Below are 16172 nucleotides of genomic sequence, written 5' to 3'. Positions count from 1 at the left end.
CAGCACATCAGCAGGGCAGTATGGTCTAACACCGAATTATCTCCGTGAAATTCTATGATCCTCGGTTGCCACCAGCACAATGGCGAAAGCAGATGACAATGGCGCCAAACCAGGATTAGCGAATCGGCTTCCCTTGCCGTTTAAATGTTGGTCACGTAGCCAGAGAAACGTCGGAATGTTTGCGTTAGTATATTGGAGGGTTGCTTCGACTGGACATACACTGAACTTTTAATATTTACCTTGGAAGGAAAATGTTGCGCCGGTCCAGCGATCCAGGGAAATGATGAGAAAGGTCTTTTCCAGTTCCAGGAAAATCCGACTATTGATGATCAAAAGGTAGTCCTGGCGATGCAGTAGGTATCATGCAATAGCCCACTGGCGATTTAGCATGCAGAAATGTCGACCAAGTTCCGAGTGGCAAAGTCCAAGCCAACCTCTACCGCGATGGCGTATCAAACCCAAGCGACGCCTAACCCAAAGCGCGATGGAGTATTTCAATAGCCTATTATTGAAAGTGCGATGGCGTCCTGAAGCGTCGGTTCATCCAGTAACGTCAGCCCTGTGCTAACGATTGGAAATACCGGGATGCGAATATGGTCCAGCATCCGGTTCGAAGGACCAAAATGTTGGGTTCTAGTCCCTTACCTGGCAGGGTCTTCGATAGCGGGTGCGTAGGCAATCACCAAAACCAACATCGAGCGGGTGAAGCTTCAGGTGGATGGGGAAAGGGGCATGCATCCAGCATGCAAAACCAATTGTGTCACTCCAAGTGCCAAATCCTTCCAAAGGGACAAGAGGTTCTCCGCAGGAACCACACCAAACGCACTTTTAAAACGGCCACCGGATTACTTTCCGAACAACACTTTTATTCTAACGAACATGCAATTTATTCTTAATTATAATTACACTTAAATCTAAACGAATTAAAATTCCGACGAGCGGGCTTCGACCCGTGGTAGTCCGTGACCTGGTTTAATTCCAACTGCCGCAACTGATCCGAGCACGTCATCAGCAGACCAGTGTAGCACGATCGGGATCGCTCTCCTGCGATGTTTTATCTCGGGTGGAGTATCGATCACGCTCTTATCAGCCTTCCTTATCACCCCACCGGGGTAGTAGCACGGGCAACGATACAGATGGTGCTGACGGTGATCTTCCTTCGCGTGATGTGCAGTAATCTCTCACTCCAGTCTCTCGTTCTGTTTCGGATTATCGTGATGATCGGTGTCCACATGCTGATGGTACAGGAGAGATGATCATCACATGTTGAGAGGATTATTATCCAGGGTTGTAGGCTAGGGGTATTCTTCCTCGCGAACAGAAACATTTGGTTTGACTTAGCAAACCAATGCAAGTTGCGCTATGCTATATTTCTCCTTAGTGGGGAACATTTTGGGCATAAACTAATTTTTCTACACTAAGAAGAAAATTGTTTAAAACCATATTTACACAGTTTTTTTGGAGCTTACGTCAATCCGGCGCTAGCTTAGTCATCTCACTAAGTTAGTGTCGGATTCTGATGAGACGAATTCGAAACGCAAATGTTATAACTAATTCATATACTATTACTAGAAGATTTTTATAATACCGCCAATCCAATCAGCCTAGAGGAAGGATTTAGTTCCTTAAATTTACTATTGCACTTGTATACATATACAGATACAGAACACACATTCAATTCAATATACTGTTCGCCAAAGTTATCCAATTAGAACACTTCTGATTCTGATGACTCGATTTTCATAGCTCAGCAGAGAGCTCAGATCCTGTTCAGGTTCTGCCTACATAATTTCGCTCCATTCGTTTTTTCGTCCTCCCCAACGAATGAAAGGTTAATTTAATCCGAACCATTCCGACTCCAGCGCTATGCTCCAATCCGGGTCGGTCGATTAAAACCACCCCTCCATTTGCGTTTGGGTTGAGCGAAGAAAAACAAAATATTTGTAGTCGACTCGGGCCATTCTTCCAATTTAGCCAGAGAGATGTTGAAGATACAGAAAAAAATGAGCTCAGCTTTTCTTTTCTCGAGCTCATCATAACTTCGATATTGGTAGGGTCCAAATTGAATGTTTTTTTTTCTCTCTAGCCCAACGCAGTGCGGGGGTAGAATTAAACTCATTTCTTTCGGTATTAGGCCATAAAAACAGGGCAACGTAATGTTTGGGGCTGTTGAAAGGGACTAGAGTGCTCGATAGCGTTAGGATGTGCCGGCCGTGCCGTGAGAAGGAAATTGAATGACTTCAGTGAGCTCTCGGGGGAGTACCATCTGATAACACGGGAAAGTGTTACCGATGCGGGTGTGGGGGAATGCCATGAACTCTGTCGTCACTTCAGCATTCGCTGGTTAGCATGTGTCGAATGAAAGGGCTTGCGATGTTCAAGTGGTTGGGAGATTCCAAAAAGGAATGACTACGCTGTAGGGAGGGATGAGTTGATAATCTTGTCTCAATTCCCAAATTCATGAATGAAAGCTACATTCGCTAGGTACCCCCACTCCCTGCTGCTACGCTGCGGTTTTGCCGAATAGAACGAATCGACAGCAGAGTGGAGGACACAGCTGAACGGATGTTTCCGGCCCCGAGGAAAATACTTCGAAATGCTTTTATCAGGGTTGAGGGGAAACACGAAGAACACGTACCTTTGGCAGTCTCTTGACACTTTACCGGTTGTATGACCACCATCGGGCTCAGGTAGAGTTCTCTTGTCGCACATGGTCCAGGCCGAGAGCTGGATTCTATTCGCCATAATCCTGTATATTATACCGAAATGGTTAGCAGAAAAGGAACTCCTGGCAAGGGAGGCAAGCTCATCATAAACGTGTGCATCTTGTTGGTACTGATGTAGTACGTAACTACTACTACTGGTCCCATATGACACGACTCACAACAGAGGGTTCTTTTTTAATCCTTTCCTCTGCATTATATTTTTTGCCCTCGGACGTTAGATCCGGTAAGCTTTGTACCATATGGGATGTACATTAGACATCAGAATAATTTCAATTACGCCACACTAGTACGTACAGGTCCGACAACTGATGGCTCTGGGGTTCACAAGTGTAATTTGTGTAACTTGTCTTGTTCTGATCGTATTAATTTCAAACGAACCTTAAAAGTCAATTATTTAGCTATACCTCATAAATTGCGTTCAGTGAACCGAACACCACTCACCACAGGTTGTGAGTTCCAGTCAAATTGAGTCATCATTCATTTTTGTTGCTCCCCGTTTTCCAGTCCAGTACCGCGCGCAGTGAACGTTGCGTGCGAGAGAAAATCGCTGCAAAATTTATGTTTTTAGTAGTGCCTCGGGAAAAGGCGCACATAAAAAAGCAACCAGCGGTAAACATCGCGCTCTTACCGAGTCGTCGTCTACTCTACAGGCTACGCTTCTCGTGCAGGGCACACATTCCGCGCTATGAAGTGGATTGGCACGACCGACGCGCCGCCGAGGAGCAACATAAATGCAATGCAAAAAGGGTATAATTTACACTCGTCCCATAAGTGCTGCTTCCTTTCTCGTCCGCTGCGGTCATATTTTCCAACCAATCATCATAATTTCACACCCTCAGGTGCCTATTGATTTAAATAAATAATCATTATCTGGGCTGAACAAGGTGTATCGTCAAACATGCGGTAAAGCCACACCACACTAGGCGCTGCACTAGGGGAAGGGATCAAATTGATAGCTATTAAGTTAACTGCCACCATTATCATTACTGCTCGAACTATATCGCAGGCTCCTGTTTGTTTTAGCGTGTAAAGTGCACAAGGTAGGACTGACTGAAGTGGGAAAGATTCAACCGAAGTCAAGAGGATCACTCACTGTGATTGTCGGGTCTTTTGATTTAATGACTATTCACCTACCGGTTAAATATTACTTGTTTTGGTTCTTCTGTATAAATTTTTTTTAATACTTATACTATAATATTGATAAGGCATACTATATAATTATATGTATATTTCACATCCTTGCTCTCACTTGAGTACTGTGGCTCTAAGTTGTGATAACTTTCCCTGCTCAGTAATCTATAGCTAATTGAATGTCGTTGAAGAGTAAAAAAAAGTGATATTTTTATTATGTCGAAAATCAAAATGGCGACTTGCATCGACCTTTGCACTTAAAACATCGACTGCAAACTTCAAGTCTGCAGTTGTGTTGAACTGATATGAGCGATGATTACCATTTCTTAAAGTTTATAAAATTCTCTACGACTTATACCTAATTAGAAAGTATTTCGACACAAAATTAACTGAATTATAGAGAAACTGAAAAATACAACTTTTTTTATTTGACCTTGTTTATAAACCATACTTTTATATTTTTATGATCATTTTAGGTATAGGTCATAGCGAATTTCATAAATATTAAAAAATTGTTCAGAGACGATGTTTCGCCTGCAGAAATTGACCTCAGCCGCTATTTTGAGTTCGGCGTACTAAAAATATCAACGTATTCAGATATAATAAATACATGTGACAAGCAAAACTATATCATTTCACTACCCAACGAAAATTCCCAAACTTTAATGTATTTTTGACCAAATATGAAAGAACCTCCCCTTAAGCGTCAGATTCAGGTCCACGGGATTATCCAAGAATGCACGCGAATGTGCGAATGGACACACGGTTATACAATCGAATTTATACACAAGAAGTTACATGCTCCTTACAACACCCACGCGATGAAACACGCTTGAGCCCCTTGCGATAATACACAAAGACGAACATCCAATCGCGATCATACACGCACATGTACGCCCAAGTTTTCGCAAACACAAAAACGCCCCGATGAGTTAGTGGTGCTATAGTACTTATAATCTGATTTACGCGGTATCGATCGCCAACTAATAAACACTCATTCTCACGCGACCGTGACGTCCCTACACCCGCACATCTGAACCGTACACTCAATGTCACATATCAGAATCACGGCCTACTGTAATTGGCCTGAAACAGTGTTTTAGTGGATGACATTTTCCGTCTCGTCTGCAATTATAGTGATCTACAACCTACAACCTTGAGTGAAATGTTTAGAATCTCTTGGGAATTCACGAAGCTTCACGAATATTTTAAGGATTTCTGAAAAATCTTTCAAACACGAAGGGTGTCTACTACAAAATTCTTTCAAAATTAAAACAAATTACTACGAACCTGCTCTGAAAATCTAGGGAGATCGTCTTATAGGACACCAGTGGCTGCTCGTTCAGTGGGTCATAAGCGCGAGAGTTAACTACAATGAAATAAAACTAATAAAATTAGTAAAGTCTGACCAAAAACTTTTTCATGCTTTATGTACGGTATGTCTTACAAGTATCAGAGAAGTATTACTAACTTTAAGGTAACCTGTAAAATTTAGAAAATATTTCCGAACATCAAACAAGATTTTAGCAACTTTGAAGGTATACTATCTTGAGCAATGATAAAACGATTTTTGCTAATTGATTATCAACTATTAGTGAGCGTTGAATTAATTACATTCTAGGAAATACAATATTTTGAATGAAGGCTCGTATGACTTACAGATTTGGATAAACGCAGCTAAACGAGCGTTTTTTCTCCATACCTCTTTTATGGATCTTGTGCGAGTGATTCAAAAAGTATTAAACATATTGGCTTGGTTCAAGGATTAAGGTATGACATGGAACAATGGTTTATATAACTTTTAGCTCTTTTGTTATCATAATTTATATTTAAAATCCAATCGCCTTTGCAAATATATTTAAATATCCGTTTTTCGACCAAGAATATAAGGAATAGAAAATAATATGTAATCCTGTTTGAACTTTATACGAACCTCAGAAAAATCGTACATATGTCAAGGAATTGTTTGAGTTCGAGGAAATGTTTTTACATGCTATTTACATTAGCCAATATGTGTCAACTAGTTAGAGTTTGCTAACTTTTAGTAGATTACTATTTAATTAAATGAAACGATATTGGGATTTGAATGGCACATCTGTATTGTAGCATTCCGGTAAACTAGAATCCGGCCAAATAACATTCGGTCAAGTGGCACTTTCGACCAAATTACTTTCTTGGTCACATGTTGGCCCTGTCAAATGAGCCTCTCATCCAAATGATCCTCTCGGTCAATGATCTTCTAGACCAAATGGCCCTTTCGAACAAGTGACCCTTTCGGTCAAATGACCCGTTCGGCCAAATGACCCTCTCGGCCAAATGACTTTTTCGGCCAACTGACCCTGTTGGCCAAATGACCCTTGCGGCCAAATGACCCTTGCGGCCAAATGACCCTTGCGGCCAAATGACCCTTGCGGCCAAATGACCCTTGCGGCCAAATGACCCTTGCGGCCAAATGACCCTTTCGGCCAAATGAATGACCTAGGTCCAACGGCATGCGCCTAAATGACTCATTCGTCCAAAAAACATGCAGCCAAACGGGCCAAATGACTTTCGGCTGACTGACCTGGAAGTTATAAGAATGCCTTACATTTGAGACATGACGAAAACTACATATCAAGAAGATTGGCAACTCTATCCAGAATCTGGAGACAGCGACAGAAACACCTCTTGCGGGTGAAGGTAGTACTTTTCGTAATTATGCAGGCCCTACTTTTACGTTGAGCTTCCTACCTTCGTACAATAGAGGCGTTGTAACTTCTGTCGCTTCTTATTTGTATGGAGGAAGGAAAGAGTTATCAGTCGTTTTGATCTGTAGTCTTCGGACTTGGTTTTGAAAACAGGTTCTGTCATCACCGACACATCTTGGAACAAAGCTGGAACCCGGGACTTCCGGAATTGTAGATAGTGGACAACATATTCTGAGATTTTTTGGTTGACCATTGACCTGTAAATTGAAGTAGTTTGATATCGATTTCAAAACAACATCTAAAGTATTACGAGTGTGTCGGTTTAAATGGCAAACTTCTATGTGACCGATGTAACCAACCTGTAACTCCGAATCCCAAAGTCAGATCTGACTGAAATTCAGTAGCAGTCAATGGGAATATTGTATCTTTCATTTAAAATCAAGCTTGTAAAAATGTAATATTAACATAGAAGCTTGGGGCACTAAGAACGGTCATAGGTGGCCAATGTGGTCAAAGCTACTTTATTTGGTCGTTAGTGATCTAGACCCGAAAACCCAACTACTGTAACACCAATTCTAATTATGTACTTCATCATTTGTGACTCATTGTGTTTATATGGTTTACATGGGAATTTGCTGTGTTACCGCACTCTTCAAACCGTACACACTTAATTTTTTATGCCGAATCTCAGCTTTTTTCACATCTTTTGCCGAAATCTCAACAGCTGAGATCTCAGTAAACTATTTTTTCCAGACATCTCAGTCAAAGTGACGCTTGATAGTTGAGACTCGGAAAATATTTCACCGAAAATCAGCAAGCAAATCTCACTTTACTGAGACATCAGTTTCTGAATTTTCTGACAACACAGCTGTTGGAAAATTACCGAGCCGAATTGAGTGTGTAACTCCGGAACCGTATGTCCGATCAACTAAAAATTAAAGCAGCTAATGGAAGCGGTATACCGTTGATAACCGTTTTTGGCAATCCGTTCAGCCACCTCGGAGAAAAATGAGTGACATTATAAAATACATTCCCACACACATACAGATATTTGCCGATCTTGACGAACTGAGTCAAATGGTATATGTATATGGCCACAGTTACACAATGAGTTTTCAGAGTAATTGCATAGGCTTTCTATAGAGGAAAGATCCAAGATCCCCCAAATACGCAGCTCAAATTATGCAAAATCTAATCAATCACGATCACAACCACAACCATTACGAGCTCGCAATGGATGTCAATCAATCCGACATCCGACATTTCATTCTCCATATAAGGTGATTTCCCTAGTGGGAAGGATTTCATTAATTATTCGAGCTGCAATCGCTAATTACTCGGGCTACCTATAAATTGGTACCAATATCTTTGTTTCATACCTAAGCAATTCTGAAATACTCTCGTTTGAGCAAAAAGAACATTAGAATCGAGCACCATTAGCCATTTTCCGTTTATGACGGTGCTCTAACCAAATGGGCAAAGACAATAGGAACTGAATGAAAATAGGCTCAACATCCGGGATGACATTTCGCAATCGCACTAATATCCATAATAATCATAAACCTATACAACAATGTCATTTGATTGAAAATTATGATAATGAAACAGTCCCCCATCGGAACAATCTCTCGGAATCAGTTTATAGCCGATTAATATTTTGACCTCAAATGGATCAGAGCCCAATCATGATTGTACGTACATATTTCATAACACTACTCGAACCGACCCTGTATCGATCACTCATTGCCGAAAAACCCATCAATTTTACAGCGGAAATCTAATTTCGTGTCGTTTTGCTTCCTCTCTGCCCTTTCAGCCAGCCCCCGCGGACCAGTGCACCAGTAGCATCCAACAACATCGACTGGAATAGGCAGAACAACAACCGAACAGCATGGAAAAATTAATCCACTTCGGCGGTTTGTCAACATAAACCGTGGCGGATTTCGGAACACGACTGCGACGACAACGACGACGACGAGGACTACGGCGACGGTGGTAGAAAACAATCGATGCCAAATTGATGAACTGGTTTATGCAAATCGAACTGTGCTTTGTCCATCGGATCGAATTGGTTATCGTTTGGGGAGAATCACGTACCGTGCAATAATCAGTTCCCTATTTTTCGTCGATTCCCGGTGGAATTGCATCTCTCTGGGCGGGGGGAGTCAGTGTATGTGCAATAAGTTAGTTTATCGAATCGTGTGATATTTGTGCCCGTGTTCTGTACTGCAAGCTGCTCGAAAGCCAGCGGTTGTTTGTGAATCCAAATCCTAGGAAAAGGAAAAGAAATATAATGCAGGAAAACAGTGTGGCTGCAATTCCGGTGTCCGGTGCGACCATTACTGCTTCCGGCATTACGGGGAACGGAAACCAAGCGGCCGGTGGTGGTGGCGGTGGGAGCGGAGGTCACACGTCTTCCAGCAGCACTTCCGGACCGACGCCACTGTCTTCGCCGAGCAACAGCACCATCAGCGAGATCGATCAGGCCCAGTTCGAGGCGGACAAACGGGCGGTGTACAAGTGAGTTGTATAATGTTGGAAGTAAAAATGTTTTCGGTTAAAAATTCTGCTTAAATAACCCAATATTTTGTTAGGATGCTCCAAACCAGTTAAATATTCGCAGTTCAACTCAACAACCCGATTCTTCGAACAACAAACAATTCTTTGTATTTTTAACTCTGCCAGCAACTACATATTTAATAATGTAGACTGTGCAGGGTTTGCAACATTTTTTCCCAAAGGAACAAAATGGATAGGGGAACCCGGGGCTATTCAGACCTACTTAAGCAAATCGCCCTTTTAGATGGATAGATGTGAAAAAAGTTACCGGTCAAAAGTCCTCATTGTTAGTTTGAAACCTCAGCTACATTTTGGTGCCATAAAAGGTTCATTTACACCCCTCAATGCATAGTGGTCCCAAAGCTGTATTTAGGAAGACAAAACTGTTTGCGCCAAAACCGTTGGTTTTAGATATATAGTATCGTCGGCAAACTTTGTTAGTACTTTCTTGCCGATTTTTTTATATTAGTTGAATTAGGGTGGTCCTTGTGATTAGGGTGTTCAAAGTATCAACTTCTTAGATATGTAAAATTCAGCTACATAGTGTTCTACAAAGTTATAAATCAATCAAATTGAAGCAACTTTTCTTAAGAAACTATGTGGCTATCTCTAATGGTTCGTGTGCTATGATTTTTGCAATATTTAAGGTAGGGTGGCTCTTTAAAAATTGGTTTTCTATTAATATCTTTTTATGTGTTAATTTCTTGCTAATACTTTGTTCTCGAGGTTTTTAGAACATTTGTAAATACACAATTTTGCCTATGCAATGATGTTTCTATCTCTTTTGTTTGCATAGTTACAGGCGATTTTAAAAACAAAAATGGGTTTTTTCAAAGCTATATATCTTCCAACATTGCAAATGGATTTTCAATCTTTCAATTTCATTTGAAAGATCGAAACTTTTGTAGTTTTCGGTGAAAAAACTGCGGGAGCGTTATTTCTGTAAAATAAATAATTAATTTTTGAAAATGGTGTATATTTCAACAAAAATCGTTCATAACTTTTCAAATAGACGAGATAATAACTTTGTTACTTCAGCAAAAATCTTCGCCATGCAAAGTTCTAAAAGTGCTGCAAACAAACTATTTACGATAAATCAATGTATGAAGTGACAAATGAAAAATAGTGATTTTAAGGGGTCACGTTTTCATCGCTCAATCTCTTATGGTAAAATCAACTGATAAATAGTCAATGTATGTTATAATGAAAATCTTTTGAATATATGACATTGTTTGAAAACACAACATTTTACCGTACAACTACATGTTAGCGTGAATTCACAATAGTGTTAATAGCGTACTATAGTAAACTCTAAATAAAAGTTATCTATTACGGGGCCAATAAAGCAAGTACCGTCATCATGCATTATATAGATGCTAGGGAATTATGCTTTTTGAGTTATTTTACCAGTTCGCGGTTAGCGATTTTCAGACCTCTTACTTTTATTTGTTTTGAATCTTTCCTTAACTTACCCACAGATGGCCGTCATTATAGTCGATAATTAATTTATACTTTCAAACATTTCATAAATATTGGAAAAGCATACAATAATTTCCGCTGCTATGAATAACAAACTCGTTTCAAGATTTTATTTTAAGATAACACGACTAAAACATTTTCTTTCTGGCACTCGTTTTGAGTACTAGTCCAAACCAGTGAGCATAGATAACTTTTGTTGGCCGATTTAGAATTAACGATAGTTTGCAGCTAACACTACTGTAAATCCACTGTACTATTTAGATGTACGGTAGATTGTTCTTTCAAAAACGTTTACAAATCCAATAGAATTGCCATGACATTCGGTATTATCACACTCAATGACTATTTATCAGTTGATTTTACCATAAGAGATTGAACGTTGAAAACGTGACCCCTTAAAATCACAATTTCTTATTTGTCACTTCATACATTGATTTATCGTAAATAGTTTGTTTGCAGCACTTTTGGAACTTTGCATGGCGAAGATTTTTGCTGAAGAAACAAAGTTATTATCTCGTCTATTTGAAAAGTAAATAATGGTCTTTGTTGAAAAATACACCATTTTCAAAAATTAATTGTTTATTTTGCAGAAATAACGCTCCCGCAGTTTTTTTTACCAAAAACTACAAAAGTTTCGATCTTTCAAATGAAATTAAGAGATTGAAAATCCATTTGCAATGTTGGAAGATATATAGCTTTGAAAAAACCCATTTTTGTTTTGAAAATCGCCTGTAACTATGCAAACAAAAGAGATAGAAACTTCATTGCTTAGGCAAAAATGTGTATTTACAAAAGTTCTAAAAACCTCTAGAACAAAGTATTAGCGAGAAATTATCACATAAAAAGATATTAATAGAAAACCAATTTTTAAAGAGCCACCCTACCTTAAATATTGCAAAAATCATAGCACATGAACCATTAGAGATAGCCACATAGTTTCTTAAGAAAAGTTGCTTCAATTTGATTGATTTATAACTTTGTAGATGTAGCTGAATTTTACATATCTAAGAAGTTGATACTTTGAATACCCTAACCGCAAGGACCACCCTAATTCAACTAATATAAAAAAATCGACAGGAAAGTTCTAAGAAAGTTTGCCGACGATACTATATATCTAAAACCAACGGTTTAGGCGCAAACAGTTTTGTCTTCCTAAATACAGATTTGGGGCCATAGTGCAATGGCAGCGCTAGGCGACGATTTGCAAACCTCTACGTTTTTCCATCCTTTTACAATGTGACCATCATTTTTCTTTATTTTTTTGTACAATGGAATTATGTTTACCTATAAATTAGTTACAAGAGACACTCCTTAAGAAGCAAACAAAAATTGCTTTACGAAAACCTAATCTGGTATGTCACAGCTGCCGATTGGCGGCCCAAGTATTTTCTTTGCTGTGGCGTGTGAAATGGTGTGCGCAGCCGCAAACCGCTGAACGGTAGATGACGGAATAGGGGATCCGAATAGCCCCGTACGCTCATATTGCACAAAAGTGGTGAGCGTCTCGAAAATATCTCTGTTTTCACCCAAACAAAAATCATTTCATAAAATAGGAGCCACAAGCTTTCCAAAACACCTTTTATTTCTTCACTTTTATTTGTTGCTGTAATCCCGGTTTTTCCATTTTTATGATTTTTGTTTTGAGAATGGCAAAACAACGACACACCATGTATCTCCTTTCTACAAAGAACAAAGAATCAACTTCAGCTCTCAAAATAAATGTTTCAGAATAGCGGTTCCACGAATATATACCATAGTCAGAAAGTCTTGCTATTTTCTGAGAAATCGAGGGGGTCCAAATTACCCCCACTGTCTTAATGGCCCCGGGTTCCCCTACACCAAATTACGCATTAGGGCACAACAACTAACTTCAAAAGGTGCATTTGAATATGCGTCAGTAACTGACACCAACTTGCTGCCAGTTAGGTGTTGTGCCCTCATGCGCAAATTGGATTATTCATATTTTTCCTTTGAGAAAAAATGTTGCATATACGCAGGCGTTTGGCTCTCGTGCCAAAAGATAGTTCGTTTCCCTATACTCGTCAGCAACCCAGAGCTTCTGTGCTTGACTAACAGAGCCATCACTCGGTACCAGCCAGTAGCTTTAGGCATTCATACATGTTGTGTGAACTGTTTGGATTTAGTGTCTAACTGGCGCTAAGTTTGGTGTTAGTTTGGATATATTGTCTAATTGACATCAAGTTGGTGTCAATCACTGACGAGTGAAACACGAAACATTGAAATCCAACTTTTCTGCGCAGGGATTTTCCACAGATTACAGACACCCATCACGAGCGTTTGAGTTGTGAAAAATTATCGATTTATTAAAGTGTAGTTCGATACTTGCTGCTAGATTCACTAATGAATTTGAGCGATCAGCTGGTCAGTCAGACCATTCAAAACGGTCGACATACTTATTCCTATAGCTTGGAAGGTGCTAAGGTAGACGAGTTCCAATTCATCTTAGCCCCTCTGTTCGTCTCATCGTCTGATTCAACTTCAAACAAGGAATACAACAACTCCGTTTCACGGAATCCAACATTTACGTAGTGATGTAAATTTCTAATGGTTTTCTTAATGGTGATGCAAACTTTTGTTTTAACGGGTCGATAGGACTGCAGCTTATAGCTTAGTGGATCTCGGTACGTCCAGCGAGACAAAATTTGCTAAATCGGATGAAGTGACGAATGTCTGCCAAGTAAACACCGGTCCTCGGGAGGAGGACTAAATTTCGCGCCTAATTGTCTGAAAATGTATAACGTCAAGTCCTCTATTTTGTCTAGTTCAATGTAGCATTCTCCTAACAAATCGTGCCAAGTGATCAGTAATGCAATTAAAATTTCGCATTGATTCCACTTGTTTTGTTTCTGATCTTCTCTTGAGTCTCCTTGGTCTGAAGTGCAGCAATAGACTATCAAGTAAATCAGAGAGCACTGGAAACCGAAATGTCCACGAATACTAATTTCCATGCAACTATTCTGCCAGTCATTATTCCTGTTCTAGTGTGTATTACTGATTGTTGCGGCAGACTGAATTATCATGTTATAACATCACTTTCCTTGTTAAATATAGTGGACATTGTTAGAAAGACGTCATCTTCTCCTCTTTCCTAATGATCCGAACCTTATTAAATACCTCTCTACTCGGCTGTACTATCTGCTTATTCAATTCCCTGCCCTAGATACCCACGTATTAATTTAAAATTATAATATGTTATAACTAAACTACAGAGAACATACATCCACGTTTATGATATTTGTTTTGGAATTTGAATAAATATCCGCCGCCATACTGGCATAGCTCAACAGGAGGTATAACTATGACAGTCACTTCGGCATCAATTATGTCATCTATTGTTAATACAGTAAAAATCACACACTGAACGAAAAACGACAGAAACAACGGAAAAGCCTCTGGTGGTAACATCACGATTACCTTTGGGTGGATAGTACATTTTCACTATTATGCTTGAGATGGACGATTCTCTCTGTGCCTAAATTCATGTTGCTTCTGAATTTCGCACCACACAGGGGGAACTTGGCCTTATTCCCTCTGCTCTGTCATCGATGTTACGTGATATTTGTTATGAAATATTGTTTGGGAATCATTCATAAATTATGACTCGCAAAAATGTCTAAATTACTCTTCTTAAACGCGAATATGCAATTGCAAGCATCCACACGTATATACGCCCGCGATCTCGCCAACATTAAAATACCCCGGTAATTAAGTGAATGTTTTAAAACTTGTAAATTTGCAAGCGCGGTCGCAAGCATTAACCAACTGTGCGCGTGATCATGAATCGATCACGGAAGCCCCTATGCTCGGTCCAAATAGTCTAGACCCATGCCTTGATTAGGATCAATAAAAAATGTCTCTTATCCACTAGACAATACGTCCCATGGTGACATGACCGGGAATTCTTGTGATATGGGGGAACTCTCTTCTAGTATCTGAACCGTACACGGAAAATTTAGCGTTAGAATCACGATCCGCACGATAATTCGGGAATACACGAGATAATTCTATTGACCGCACGGCTTTAAAATATAATTTATACACGCGAAGTTACATACACGCCAACACACGCAACAAAAACTTCAACATACAAACGCTCGAGTTCTTCGCGATCCCGCCTCCGCCCGCGATCTCGTAAACAGGATGACATCCCGGTGACTAATTGGTCGTTTTAGCACTAATAAATTCATAAACGCAGTCTCAGGAGTGAACCTAAAACGCCCGACACACGGTTATAAAATCAATTTTATACACGGGACTGTACATTAGAGTGGCTCGACATATGATATTTTTCAGCACAGCACTTTTTGAGTTTGAGAGTGGCTCGCGGTTGTGTGGGAAAACTTCAAAATGATTTAAACTAGCGGGCACAGCACTTTTTGAGTTCCTTTAGTGGTCCCAAATGCATGTGCAAAATTTGAGAGCGGTCAGTTGATAGCGATCTTTATTAACGTAAATGCAATAATAATTGATTTGCCCATAAAAAATCCCATACAAACTTTGAACGCAATGCGCAAACCCGGGAAGCCATCAACCACTACCAAATTTTGCACAGGCATTTGGGACCACTAAAGGAATTAAAAAATTGCTGTGCCCGCTACTTCAAATAATTTTGAAATTTTCCCATACAACCGCGAGCCACTCTACTGTACATTCGCTAGCACACGTGACAACACGTTTACATACAAACGCTTGAGGCCTTCGCGATCATCCATACCACCTACACCTGCGATCTCGCAAACATGATAACACCTCGGCGATATGGTGAACGTCTCAGCACTTATAGATTTACAAACGCGGTCTCAAGTGTGAACCTACAAACTCCCGCGCTCTCGCAATCATGAGTCGGTCTCTTCTGGAAGTCTCCATCCCCGGTACAGGCAGTCTAGGCCCATGCCTTCAATTGAACTAATTAAAAAAAAGCTCTCATATCCACTGAACAACAAGCTCCATGGCGATATGACCGGTAATTCTAGTGATATGGGTAACCCACTCCCCGTCAAAAACTGAACCGTACAACAAAAATTAAATATGAGAGTGACGGTCCGCGCGACCATCCAACAACACACGCGAATATGTGAATGACCACACAATGAAACACATACACGCGAGAACACGCGACAAACACGTTAACATAGGAACGTTTAAGCCCTTCGCGATCATCCACGCATACCTACGCGATCACGAACACTTGATAACACACCGGTAATAAGGTGAAAATTTTAGAACTTGCAAAGTTACCAACGCGGTCTCAAACGCGAACCTATAAACATAAAAAAATAATGCTTATATCAACTAGACCACATGTTCAATGGCGACATGAGCAGGAACTCGAGTGACAATGAAGAACTACTTTCTTCTAGCATCTAAACCGTACACCAAAAAAAAATCAAATCCACGATCCTCGCGCGATCGTCCAAGAACACACGCGAATATGAATCGACATATTCGACGTCCCTACGCCTGCACATATCTGAACATTTATTTATTTATTTATTTATTTATTTTTGTTTATTTATTTTTTTATTTATCTATTTGTTTATTTATTTATTTATTTATTTATTTATTTATT

The 16172-nt window shown here is 39.9% G+C and overlaps 1 protein-coding gene across 6 annotated transcripts in view; it reads left to right on the top strand.

The window, feature by feature from the left end:
• LOC131693500 (homeobox protein PKNOX1-like) overlaps positions 1 to 16172 on the top strand; it is a 252461-nt gene that overhangs the window by 211023 nt on the left and 25266 nt on the right. For all 6 annotated transcript variants that reach the window (XM_058981359.1, XM_058981360.1, XM_058981361.1 and 3 more), the window contains one exon: positions 8361 to 9064. In XM_058981359.1, coding sequence (XP_058837342.1) covers positions 8838 to 9064 — 227 coding nt within the window. In that variant the 5' untranslated portion in view covers positions 8361 to 8837. The remainder of the gene's footprint in view (positions 1 to 8360; positions 9065 to 16172) is intronic.

The sequence above is a fragment of the Topomyia yanbarensis genome, chromosome 3, assembly GCF_030247195.1.
Source record: "Topomyia yanbarensis strain Yona2022 chromosome 3, ASM3024719v1, whole genome shotgun sequence".
Lineage (NCBI taxonomy): Eukaryota > Metazoa > Arthropoda > Insecta > Diptera > Culicidae > Topomyia > Topomyia yanbarensis.
The sequence above is the reverse complement of the archived record's forward strand: the minus strand, read 5'-3'. Positions and strand labels throughout refer to the sequence as shown.